The sequence below is a fragment of the Aricia agestis genome, chromosome 13, assembly GCF_905147365.1.
Source record: "Aricia agestis chromosome 13, ilAriAges1.1, whole genome shotgun sequence".
Classification (NCBI taxonomy): Eukaryota; Metazoa; Arthropoda; class Insecta; order Lepidoptera; family Lycaenidae; genus Aricia; species Aricia agestis.
The window spans coordinates 15,973,085-15,987,382 of record NC_056418.1 but is presented as its reverse complement, the minus strand read 5'-3'; the positions used below and the strand labels follow the sequence as shown (position 1 = coordinate 15,987,382).

At 37.1% G+C, this 14,298-nt stretch overlaps 1 protein-coding gene across 1 annotated transcript in view; it reads left to right on the top strand.

Annotated features, from left to right (window-relative positions):
- Nucleotides 1-13,703, top strand: part of LOC121733184 (putative inorganic phosphate cotransporter) — a 32,247-nt gene extending 18,544 nt beyond the window's left edge. Inside the window, exons 7-11 of the mRNA XM_042123355.1 lie at nucleotides 4,092-4,224; nucleotides 7,971-8,086; nucleotides 9,113-9,232; nucleotides 12,477-12,603; nucleotides 13,593-13,703. Coding sequence (XP_041979289.1) covers nucleotides 4,092-4,224; nucleotides 7,971-8,086; nucleotides 9,113-9,232; nucleotides 12,477-12,603; nucleotides 13,593-13,642 — 546 coding nt within the window. The 3' untranslated portion in view covers nucleotides 13,643-13,703. The remainder of the gene's footprint in view (nucleotides 1-4,091; nucleotides 4,225-7,970; nucleotides 8,087-9,112; nucleotides 9,233-12,476; nucleotides 12,604-13,592) is intronic.
- The last annotated feature ends 595 nt before the right edge of the window (nucleotides 13,704-14,298 follow it).

Below are 14,298 nucleotides of genomic sequence, written 5' to 3'. Positions count from 1 at the left end.
TGTGTAACGGGCCTCTACGTGTTGGCTTCGGCCCCACGCATGCCTTATAAAGGTCCGGGATTTAATTGCCCGTGAGCAAGGAATACCTTACACAAACATAATAATAGTAAAATTTTATTCAAACATAAATACAATACACTGCCCACACTAAAGCAAAAAAAAAGCAAACAATAAACCAAAAGAAAAAATAAAACAAACAACAAACTAAAAAAAAAATACGGCATCATTAGGCAGTGCATTGTATAATGCCAAAAAGGATACCCACTCAGGTGTATTACCACGGCGCAGAACATTGCACACTGCATCGCGGTACCTGATCTTCCGTGGTTCCTATACATTATGTTAGTCTATATCAGCGTCTGAACAAATGTGTCAAAGTATGTATGTATGTTTTTATGTTTGTGTTCGAATATCTCTGGAACTACCACTCCGATTTCAGTAATTTTTTTTTGTTGGACTATGTATTGTTCAACTTAGGAAATAGTGCAAGTTTCACCAAAATCGGTTCAGTAGTTTTGGATCAATTACGAACAAATTTGAAGTCGGTTTTATCTTTTTAAAATATAGCTATTCGTATATCAGTATATAAAAAATCTTTGTTTGCTAAACAAACTCCAATGCGGAGGCATGAAATGTAGTAGATAGATCAAAACGAGCGTCACAGTGATTCAGCTTATTACTACATCTGTCAAATATTTGCTGAACACGCCACTGTATCGCTAATACATAATAAAATATTATGTGGTAACTGGTAATATACCAACAACACTAATGATATTATGATAATGATAATATTGTTATATAATAAAGATACCATTAGGTTTAACGGTGTGCTAGATGTGGCCCAAAAAATTTTTGTCGTGCGTCAGCCGAAGTTTTTTTTGGGTTAAAAACTACCTTCCTCAAGATTGTAGGCGCTCCGCAAACGATGAGACACTAACATGAAGACTATTCAAAGACAAAACATTAGTTTTCTTGAGGGTCCGTCAAAATAGTACTCCTTAAAAGGGTTCTGCCGCCAAAAAAGTTTGAGAATCGCTGACCTAGACAAATTGAAATACAGATATACAAACTTTCCCATTAAAAGTTTTAGTATGGATAATAAGTAATTACAGGATCTATACAAGTGTACTAATTTTACGGTCATTGCCTTCGTGCGTAGGAATAACATAATTAATATTACAAATTAGAATTTAAGTATTTACGCACTTCGCTTTTTTCTGTTGTTATCTTACATTAACGAGCTACCTGTGGAGGCTTGTAATTGGCTTTTCGTATTCTATAATTTAGAGTGAATTTAATAATATAGTTAGCTGTAAGCCACCCAAACATGATAAAATAAAATAAATAAAATAAGTGTAGAAGATAAAGACAGCTGCTAAGTTCAATGGAATTAAACGAATTCGATGGAACTTTTCACTGGATAACAACATTTTAGGTCACGACAACAGCTGATATGAAAAATCCGTAACATCGATTACAATGTCAGTCCGTAAGGGTCAGTAGTTTGTCAATAAAGGCCAGATGTTCCCAAGCAATCCCCAATCCCCTAACCCCTACCCTATTCCCATCCCTACCCTCAACTATTCCCTTCCCTTCCCTTCCATTCCCTCTTAAAAGGTCGGCAACGCACTTGCAGCTCTTCTGATGCTGCGAGTGTCCATGGACGACGGAAGTTGCTTTCCATCCAGTGACCCGTTTGCTCGTTTGCCCCCTTATTTCATTAAAAAAAAGCAGCGAGCACGTGCCTAAGGGGTCGAAGATAGTCCCAGGTGTTTAAGTTTTTTAACCGACATCCAAAAAAGATTAGGTTATGTTTGTCTGTGTATTTTTATATTAAAACTTAACACACAAAGAAAGTAGTACCGTAAATCTGGGTTTAAATGGTAGTAGATAACAGACGACAGAGCAAGCAAATTCAAGTGTTATGTGTTTACAACAACTTAATTTTAAATGTAATTAAGTTGTTGTAAAGTAAATAAAGGTCCAATAAATATTGTAAAATTTACGTATTGCATAAATAGTATATGGTTGAGAATCAAAGTACCTCCCTATTATATAATAAAATAATAATATTATAAATTAATCCAGCGGCTGAGCTGAGAAGTGATAGACAGACACACTTTAGCGTTAATAACATCACCATCGATAATCCTAGGGGTTCCGTTAAAAAGTTTGGGAACCTGTGACAGACCCCTGTCAATATGTCGCGAGGTAGGAACCTGACGCGTGGAAACTACGACGAGGTTGACCCAAATCGATCGCGTTGTCAGCCCTTTTTTGACCCACTTCGCCATACTTCCACATGTTCCGGGGAATCTTGAAATTCATAATGGATTTCTTCTTTTTAACCCCCGACAAAAAAGAGGGGTGTAATAAGTTTGACGTGTCTGTCTGTCTGTCTGTCTGTCTGTCTGTCTGTCTGTCTGTCTGTTTGTATGTGTGTGTATCTGTCCGTGGCATCGTAGCGTCCAAACGGGTGAACCGATTTTGATCTAGTTTTTTTTGTTTGAAAGCTGACATGATCGAGAGTGTTCTTAGCTATAATTCATCATCATCAGCCTGTTCAGTGCTGAACAATCAGGGTTTATCTGGTTCATGAAAAGCCGTTAGCAACTTGTAGTCGTTTGATGGGTTTTATATTTCATTCTAGTTTGTAACACTTGTGAATATACAATATACGTATACACATAATAATGGAAAGTTGACCTGGTGCTGCAGCATCACCTGGTAATCAATGGGATATCCAACTCCTCGCCAACTTAGAGCAGAGGTTTGGTGTTTGGGCTCATTTTAATTGCGACAACCAGTAAAAAGTAGATAAACAGTAAATATGTACATGCTGCTGCTGCAGCATCACCTGGATTCTATATTGGAACCAATTTCGTATGAACCCAAAGTGGAGGTTTCATTTTTGGGCTCATATTAACGGCCTCATCGAAAAGGACATTGATAGATGGTAATCATGAGAATATGATTCTGTTGATAGGAATTATTCTGCACTATTTAAAGCAACGCAAGTTTAAAAAGTATGAAATAAAATTAAATTAAGAAATTAAAAAAAAACCCCGCCAAACAATTTAAAAAAATAATGAAATAACTGCCTTTAAGTTCAAATAATTCATAACTTGTGTAAAGTAATATTTTAGTGCATCATTGTTGTCAAGGTGTGTCGGGGGACCGCTAATGTAGATGTTTGATTTCACAAGTATAAGGATCAATAATTCACAGCGAACTGAATCGAGATAATCAGCGAGTTGGCGGTTGTAGGTTGTAGTTTACTTGGCGGTCCCCCGACACACCGTGACAACAATTATGGACTAAAATATTACTTTACACAAGTTAGGAATTATTTGAACTTAAAGGCAGTTATTTCATTATTTTTTAAAATTGTTTGGCGGGGTTTTTTTTTTAATTTCTTAATTTTTAATAGGATTTATACTATTATTTTGGTTGTACTTTGAAAGTAACGTTGTCTGTTAGTGTGAAACATTACATTGCGTGACGGTGGGACGGACGGACGGACGGTTTCGGTGTGAATACACTCTAAAAATGTATAATTTTACTAAAATATAACAAGGCATGAAGCCTTGTTATTTTCAGTGAAAAACAATTTAAACCAAACAAGCTTCGCTTTTGATCTTGCGGAGCTGCTATCAAACCACATCGAATACATTTTTGCCTGACATACGTACTAAACAACAACAATACAAACAAGTACCTATAAGGCCATCTTTCTATTCTCATTAGGACGCTTCACACTACGTCAGTCTGGCCCTGTGCTAAGTACCTAAAGGACTTTTGTTACAGGTACCAGACAACGGAAATATATTTAATACTTTTACACTATACATATATTTAAGATTTTATTATATCATACACATATTTAATACACATCCAGACCCGGGAACATTGAAAACTTTTTGTTCCGTCGTCGGCGGGATTCGAACCCGTGACACCCGGCTTGAGCTACCAACGCGCTCACCACTGAGGCACAGAGGTCGTCGTACATTTATAGTAACAGTTGCTATCCAGCCACCTTCGTCCTTTACATACTTCCTCATTCAAATATTATGATGTGAATATTTCAGAGCGGACTCCTATCCTCCCTGCCGTACATCTCGGCGTTCTTCACGTGCGTGCTGTGCGGCTTCCTCACCGACTACACCATCAACAGGAACATCGTCAGCATCAAGACCGCCAGGATCGCCTCTACTATTATAGGTGAGCATTTTTTTTTTATGAAATAAGGGGGCAAACGAGCAAACGGGTCACCTGATGGAAAACAACTTCCGTCGCCCATGGACACTCGCAGCATCAGAAGAGCTGCGGGTGCGTTGCCGGCCTTTTAAGAGAGAATAGGGTAATGGGGGAGGGCAGGGATGGGAAGGGAAGGGAATAGGGGAGGGTAGGGAAGGAAATAGGGTAGGGGATTGGGCCTCCGGTAAACTCACTCACTCGGCGAAACACAGCGCAAGCGCTGTTTCACGCCGGTTTTCTGTGAGAACGTGGTATTTCTCCGGTCGAGCCGGCCCATTCGTGCCAAAGCATGGCTCTCCCACGTATAAATTTGTTGTCGTTTTTATAATAAATTTTTGGAAAGCTACATCATTTGCAAAGAATGGCTATGTATTATTCTGAAAAAATCCTACCGAAAATAGCAAAAATATAACCCAAGGTGGTAAAAATTTGCCAAAAATTTCATTATTTCGCTTCCGCTACGAAAAATACTGATGATACATCAAAATAATGATGTACATGTTTATAGTACTCATCATTATCTACAAAAAAGCCCAGGGCAGCTTATGTCTATCTTTTATGGTTAACGATTACGATAGCGTGACTTTTTTTGCATATTCGTTATTAATCCTTACCTACATAAATATCAAAATATTAATTAGAGTTATGTGAAAAATAGACATGTCATTTAAATTATTACCATCGGTCAAATATTTTAGAAGTAAGGACAGTTTGATTAAAGCTGAAAATTAGGCGCCCGCGCCTACGCGGCAACGGCGGCGGCTACCACGAATGTGTAATGGAAAATATTATATTTGCAAGTCGAATGACCGGCTATCGATCTCATTTAGATCTTCCAAATATGCTGGAGAGATGATAGTGCCTAAATGTGTGGGGAATACACAAAGTACTGACGAAGGACTGACTGTTTTGCAGGCCCATGAAACGAAGTTCGCGGAGTCAAGTAGTTCTTAAAAATTTCTACATTTTAGGACACTTACGTACCACCACAGCCTTTGTTTACATGAAAAAATGAGATTATTATTTATTAGATTAATTATTCAAAAGCAGTCTTCTTCATCCAAGATTTTCTCTGATCCATTGTGGTATTTTAAATAGCATTTTAGATATTATTTTTGGGAATTATGTCACTTTACATAATTTAAGTAAATCTTTATGTTTGTTGCCTACCTGCTTAATAGCAAAATGCCAAGAAAGTCTGGCTTTATTGCGGCTACTAGTCACCAAATAGCAAAACCATGAAAAATACGATTAATAAATAAAAAATTATATTAATTCATTATGTATGACATGTGCCAACAAAAACCTAATTTTCGCACAAAACTTACCCATTTTAAAGCCTTCTGAAATTTCTTAAAAGTCGGTTAGCAACTACAGATATGGTACAAACTGCAAGCGCCATTTAATCAGTAAGAAAAGTAAATGAAATGATTATGATTTAGTACTACCGACATTTTACCAATTTATAAATCCACATAACAATGTCGGAAGTGGCACTACCGACAATTTAACCATTTATAAAACCGATTTAAAGTGTCGTATGTGGTACTACCGACATTTTGCACATTGGAAAAACCGGTTAAGAACGTTGGATGTGGTACATACTACAATTTTAGGTTACCTACGATAAATTAATGTTGATGAAGTTAAGAATTCATCTCATAATCAAATCTAAAGCAATAAAACATAAGCTATACTGTTAAAAATATTTAAAAATATTATAAAGAATAGTAAATACCATTTTCCGCACTAGCGTTAGCTTTGGACATAATATTACCATCAGCATTTTTTGCCTTTTACTATATTTTTATTCATTTCGTTGAGTACCAAGTTTTAATTGGCCGTGCTGATCTTGTAGACACTGAAAATGGCGTCTAAAAAGTAAAAAAATATAACTACGGTAGCAAAAAAACAAGTGACAGCGCGACGTCCATTCCCTCCGTTAACGTAGTCGGATGTGGCACATCATGCGCTCTTACTGGCTTCCGCGTTCCGTTAATAACGTAGGTAGTGACTATCTGACATTGTTAGCGGGCTATCATAGTAATATACGACATTTTTAAAATAAAACGCAAATGACGATTTTGCACATCCGACATTGTTAATAGTCATGAGCGAATTGTCGCGCATGAACACTCGCAAATCCGAAGTGCAGTAGTAGTTGCGCTCTCTTTAGTTAGCAGGTAGTATTGGTCAGTTGTCGTGCTGTTCGTGTTGGACAGTTCGTTCCAGAGTTTTACTGCGCGTGGCAGAACGTTAAAAAACGCTATGTGGTAATCTACGTTATTATTTGGTAAACTCAATATCAATCGAGATCTGTCTTCTACATTAGACACTGCTTAAATCACGTTATTATGCGCACTATCTGCCAAAAATAAATTTATCAGCTGATAGTACAATATCTACAAATAACGCACAATAGCTGCCAATAACGTGTACATCCTATAACTGATCTACGAATAGCGCCTCTCACTCCTCAAACCACCAAAGAGGCTTTAAAATCAAACACTGCTCCATCCCATTCAATTTCTTGAGCGCATTCGAAGTTATGAACGGTTTACATCTAGATGCTTTTGATTATTTCTTTATGTAATGATAAAAGTTTATACTTCTTACTTATTTTTTTTTTATGAAATAAGGGGGCAAACGAGCAAACGGGTCATCTGATGGAAAGCAACTTTCGTCGTCCATGGACACTCGCAGCATCAAAAGAGCTTCAGGTGCGTTGCCGGCCTTTTAAGATGGAATAGGGTAATAGGGGAGGGTAGGGATGGGAAGGGAAGGGAATAAGGGAGGGTAGGAAAGGGAATAGGGTAGGGGATTGGGCCTCCGGTAAACTCACTCACTCGGCGAAACACAGCGCAAGCGCTGTTTCGCGCCGGTTTTCTGTGAGAACGTGGTATTTCTCCGGACGAGCCGCCCCATTCGTGCCGAAGCATGGCTCTCCCACGTATAAATTTCCACTTAAACCACGTAGTATTTTCCACTTCTCAAAATACAATTACTTAATACTTACATGGCGGACAACGGCGCGGCGTAACAAACCAGTTTATTTATAACATGCCGAATTGCTTTATAAGGAATTTCCGGATTCCAATTACCTTTGAAGTAAGTACCAGTTTCCATGGTGCACGAAATTCTTTGTAAAAATGATCGGCTCATTTTGTAATGTGCGAATCTGATGAGGCGTCATGGAAATTCGTGTTATTTGATTATTTCATTCTTACTTTAGATTATTATCGCAGAATCTTATCAATCTTTCTACATATAGCCCAATTGACCGATAATTACGTCCAAGAAATTAGCCTGTCTGTTGATTGATCATTAGAAATAACCAAAGACTAATGGCTTGTTTTAGAATTGCCCAGAAAGCGAAAGTTTTGCGCGCTGATCTATTCACACGACAGAACTATTTGGGCCAGTGTCCTGTCTAATTAAAATACCAGTAATTGTAGCGCAGCTTTATTTTGCTTATGCCGCCGTACCGTATACGTATACGGCAGTATGACATTAATTGATGATTATGACAACTTCTGCGGCCCTAATCACTTTTTTCTCTTACCATCTCGTTCAGAAGTGAAGCAATAGTATTGCTGACAGAATATAACATGTCTAAGCCAGCTTTGTGCTGCAATCAAATTCCACTGACGCTACAAGTGCCGCAGCCAATAAAAGTAATACTATACCACCTGATGTAATATCTGTTCTAGCATGCTGCCCCGCTGCCTGCTTGGCGCTGGTGTCGTACACCACCAACACGGTGCTGGCCGTCGCCTGCTTCGTCATCTCCATGAGCACACACACGGCCATGCATACGGGATGGGTGGTAAGATAACTTCCTCTTACGAGTAAAGTCTTTTGCCCCATCTGTAGCACTAGCACGGTAACCAGTGGAAATGCGAAAGTATAGACAAACTGTGTAGATATGGTGGAAATAAACTTAAGGTGTCGTTCCAAACTTTCTTCGTTCCGAAAAATTCAAATAAAATGCCACTTTATAACAGACTATAGTCACAAATTGTGGAGATAAACTTAAGGTGCCGTTCCGATCTTTTATCGTTTCAATTTCCGAAAAATTCAATTAAAATGCCACTTTATGACAGACATAGTCCTAAAAATTCAAATAATATCCTACTTTATGACATACATATTGTAAGCTTTATGTTTAGTTTATGTAATAATTTACGTTAAACCTTAATAATATATTCGATTATCTCGGTATCAATAAATATTTCGTGATTACAGGATGTTAAATGTAATGGTAGATGTTTTGATTTCCGGGAGATTGATTCTAGTGATACAATTGTATAGAATACATCCGGTCGGGGAAAATGAAGGCAGATGCTGTTGACGTACGGAAAAGACGGCAGGCTAAAATCAATCTTCAAGAAACATTAAAGACTTAAATGCATGATTATGGAATATTAACAGCATTTTGTACGTAACATGGAATAATAAAGAGTTTAAAACATAAGTGTTGAAGTCTTTGATAATAATATTATGTACAGTCTGTCATAAAGTGGCATTTTAATTGAATTTTTGTCGGTCGCGATTAGTAGCGGTAAAGATTGGAACGACACCTTAAGTTTATCTCCACAGTTTGTCAATACTTTCGCATTTCTACTGATGGCCATGCTAGAACTACAAGTGCCGCGATGTAGCCTTCGGGTCTATCGTGTCTAATAGACATAATATGTAGCAAATAAAATTTCAACAACCGTCTTTGTGTTGTCCACAGTTTGGCGTTTGTCTATTCTACTGCTACTGGTGGTAAATAGAATTTCCACAACCCTCATTCTCAACCCATTCTTCTCCTCCACCATGGATTCAAATCATTCTGTTACAATTGCAGGTAAACTACATGGACCTGTCCCCGAACTTCAGCGCCACGCTGATGGCGTCCGGCAACACCCTCGCCAACATCCTAGTGGTGCTGCTGCCGGTGCTGGTGTCGCAAGTCGTCACCGATGTGGTAGGTCTTTCGTATTGCTTTCATCTTTTGAAGATTAGGGATGAGTAAAGATTTGGTAGTCCACGTATGTACGTACGCTGCCAAATTACGCAGGGTCTACGTAATTTCAAGGTCATCCGACCGATCACGACTAATATTATATCTATGGACGCTTCACACCACGTCAGTCTGGCCCCGTGCTAAGTACCTGAGGGACTTGTGTTACAGGTACCAGACAAGGGAAATATATTTAATACTTTATACTATACATATATTTAAGATTTTTATTATATGATACACATATTTAATATACATCCGTGACCCAGGAACTTTGAAAACTTTTTGTTCCGTCGGCGGGATTCGAACCAGCGACCCCCGGCTAGAGCTACCAAGAGCCCACCAACTGAGCCACAGAGGTCGTCATCAAGTCATTAAGTCGTCGTCAATATTAAATTGACATAACCCGACCAAATGACGTTGGTCTGTCAACTGCCTAGAAATCAATTTCCTCAATGGTACTATCAGAGAAGTTGATTCATAGGCAGGGTCTACGTAATTTGGCAGCGTTATGTCTAACCCACTTAAGAGAGGACGCCACCGCTCGACGGTAAAGAAGTAGCTCCGTAATTATTTCAGTTTTAAAATAAATAACCGGTGATTTGTGAGTGTAAAAGTGCGAATATTCGAACAATACTGAATGAACAAAACTATACATTGGAGTTTCGTAAAACAGTGCAAAAATAACTGTGTAATCAACAAAAAAGTGCAGACGATGAAAGTGTCAATACATCCGTTTAAAAAACTAGCTTAGGACTTTAAAACACGAAAATCTATAATCTTACAGTGATATAGTTTAATCCTTATAAGGTACAAGAGTGGACTCATATCATATTTAAAACAAAACTAGTGAAATTTGTGCTGAACATAACCTAAAAATCTTCGAACAGAATAATTGTAAAGTCATACAAGTTAGCTCATATTTCAACGCCAGTCGCCATCTACCATTAAAGGCGCGAACTAGTTCACCAAAAAGACCAAGATCCCTGATACCTGATACAAGATGGCTACCAGGCAAGAAGTTTTTAAGATCTAGCTAGTTTTTAAGATCTAGCTACTAGAGGGCACTGCATACCCAATCAATGCTTATTGGTAAAACAGGATCTGTCAAAAGATTGTAAACAAGTAGAAATAAGAAGAAGTAGAACATGATAAACATGGAGGAGATTATGATCGCGCTTAATAACATACAAAAATAAATGAATGCCCAAAAGATAGAAAACAGGAAAAATTGTGAAAAAATAACAAAAGAAGTGACACAAAGTATTAATAAAATGCTAGATGAGAGGCTTCTTAAATGGGAAGAACAACAAGTCAAATTGGAAAACTTAATAGAAAATCAAGAACACAGAATATATTTATTGGAAAAAGAGGTGAGACAGAGGAACCTAGTGTTTTTTGGTATCGAAGAAGGAGAATCATCATATGAAAACTTACAAAACAAATTTATTAACATCGTACAAGAATACCTAACTATCTACATGGAACCAAGAGATATACAAGTAATAAGGCGAATAGGTAAGCGAAGGGATAGTCCCCGCCCAATTAAGGTAACATTTTCAACGCTCGCACAAAAAATAAATATCCTCAAGAAGAAAGGAAACTTTAAAAACACTAATTACTATTGTAAAGAGGACTATCCACAACAAGTGTTAGAAAAAAGGAAGGAACTACAGGAACAAGCAAAGATTGAACTCGAAAAAGGAAATAGAGTAAGAATAGTATATGATAAATTGGTAATACTAAAAACAAACAATAAAAGTTCGCTCCCATCCTCAGCTGATTCTGAAAATACACACTCGCAAGCAAGTAGTAAACTTTCTCACCCAAGCCTTAATACAGCAAATCAAAACCCAAAGCAGCGCAAGAAGATGAATAAAACTAATAACATGAATAATTTTGTTATTTAGAAGCACACACTATCTCAAGATAAGATTCCACTAATTATTGATTCTGCGGAGGTAAGCTGCTTAAGCCGGATAACAACAACAGAATAACAACCAGCTCCGGCCCCTCTCAATCTCCCAGTACGGCTTGTCACCGCGGGAGATTAAGACAATCACCCCCCACCAGCCTCTTCCACTAGAAGAAAAGATGTTCTCTGCATATGTTCCTTAAACTATGTAAACTAGCAATTTGCCAGAGGATTATAGAGAGAAGCATGTTATATATAAAGCTAAGAGATATAATAAGTAACAAGACAATACGAGAAATAGAGGAGAACAGAGAAAACACGATAGAGTAAATATTTGTGTATTTACACAAAAGTTAGAGAGGACTGGATGAGAGAAGCAAGAGATAGACAGAGGTGAAAGATATTGGGGGAGGCCTACGCCAATAAGGCGACTATTACCTGAATAGTAGTAGATTAAAAGGAATAGAAAATTGAATGCTATATTGATTAATATTATATACGAAAATTGAATGCTATATTAATTAATGGGCTATATTAATTAATATGTATATTCTTTGCATGCAGAATAATAATTTTCATATTTGTATGTTTTGTTGTGTGTTGCATTGGTTTATTGATTATAATTAATAAAGTAATGTAATATGAGATGGAATGGATAGTAATATAAAAAGAATTACAACCACTGAAATCATTTTGTTAGTTGTTGATAGTTGTTAATAGTTATGTAAAAAAAAAGATGCTTTGATTAATTTATAGTGAAATGTTTTAATGGAATAAATTAATAATAATGCAATATTTTAAACTAATAGTATGGATAAATTGTAAAATATAACAAACAAATGTTAATTTAATGGTCTTTTGATTACTTCGTAAAATATGATGTTTTAATTACCTAAACTCAAATCAAATGTTTTATTGTAATCAGTTGATTCTAATGTAATATTTAAACAGAATACTATTATTGATAACAAAAATATTATGCATGTAATCTTATAAATGAAAAAAATGTAATACTTAATTGGTAATAGAAAGGCTATTTTTATTTTATTTATTTGTTTTATTATGTCTAACCAAGTCGACTGATCACGACTAATATTAAATTGACATAACCCAACCAAATAACGTAGGTCCGCCATCTGCCTTTGAATCAATTTCTTCGATGGTCCATTATGAATCGAGAGTTACGTTCTAAATTACTGCACCACGAGGCGTTCTAAAATCTACACCCTTTCAATAAGAGAAAGCATTATTTGTAATTGACTAATCTATATTCGTAACTATTTCTACGTCCAGAACGACGTGATCCAGTGGCGCATCATGTTCTTCCTGATATCGGGACTGACGCTGGTCACCACCATGGTGTTCGTATGCTTCATGTCCCCAGACGTGCAGCCGTGGAACGACGACGCAGGGGAAAAAGGTGGGTATTTACATGGAAATGAGCAATCAGCGGTCTTACCACCGAAACTGTTAGTTTCATATTGAGCCGCAGCATGATCATGCGCTAGTATAGCTGTAAGTAGTGGGAAATGCCATTGAGATGGAATTAGTTCGAAATTGAGCCGCAGCACGATTTTGCGCATATTAATATGTCGGAAGTAGCAAAAACTTTGAGATCGAGCTGATTCAATCCTCGATTTTTTGCGCTACTTGCTATTTGCTTGCTATTTTTAGCGCTGCTACTCTCAAAGTGAACTCTCTACAAGATAAACATACACACTGAAATATCTGCGGCCACTAATACAATGTCCCTATGTTTTCTTTTTTTTCATAATTTAATTATTAAATAAGATATGAACGTTCAAAAACCCAAAAAATTCCCAAATTTTCCGCTGTGTTCAAACATTCAGAAAACAGATTTGGATAGATTTTACAAAAAAAACATAGGAACACAGATCAAGCCTTTTTTTAATCTTTAATGAAAAAAGTACTTATATCGGTTAAGTTTTGGAGAAGGAATCATGGGACAACGAATCGTTGATTTTCTCTATCGCAGTTGTCTCTATCGCGTTCTGCGGTATAGGCTTGAGGCAAGGGAGACAGCTATAGATATTACACGAATTTTTTTTTTTCATTTCTCTAGCCCCTGGTGTATCCTCTTAAAGCTTTGAGTTAAATGTGAATGGTGAAATGGTGAAATGTTTAGGCTGCGTTTGCACAGGAGATGTGTTGCGAGGAATGTGTTTTTGAGAAGCAATAGAATCGCTTCATTGACGTGAGCTTGCTGTGACATCGCTCAACGCGGCGATGCTATTGGATAATGGATCTTAAAAACACATTCCTCGCAGCACATCTCTGGTGGAAACACAGCCTTACTGTAGTGTTTTATTACAAAGTTTTTGACTTTATAGCTGATTGGCAATTATTTGCTTTGTAAAAAGTAAACTCCTTTTTTTTCTATACTTTCAGATGCGGAGGATGTCAAAGTGGAGAAACAGAATGAAAAACTGAAAAGTTAGACTGCATATTGTAAAAGTTACAATTAGCCATAATTATTGTAAATAGTTGTAAGTTATTTAAGTGTAATATAAATAGCATGAATAGAATATCTTAAAAAAATGGTGTTCTTATTTTTTGTATATCACTAGTTAAACTAATACGAAGCCGCAATAACTATACTTTGGACGAAAATACGCATTTTAGTACAGTTTCCGCCACTGTGACTGACATGCGTATAATTGTAAATTACTTGTATATTTTGGTCCAAAAAAGGATATTATTTTATTTATAATTGAGTATTTTAACAGTACCCAAACTATTTCAACAATTTCTTTAACGACTGTGCCAGGGAGTCCACAACGCCGTTTTTCCATTTTTTTTTATGAAATAAGGGGGCAAACGAGCAAACTCCTTGAGCCTCCGGTAAACTCACTCACTCGGCGAAACACAGCGCAAGCGCTGTTTCACGCCGGTTTTCTGTGAGAACGTGGTATTTATCCGGTCGAGCCGGCCCATTTGTGCCGAAGCATGGCTCTCCCACGTATAAAACGTGGGAGAGCCATGCTTCGGCACGAATGGGCCAAACAAACGTTGTCCCCTATTTCCTCCCTGGATAATGTCGGTAAAGTTATGATTTATTCCTGAATATCTATAGCCACTATTAGCTTGTCCCTAT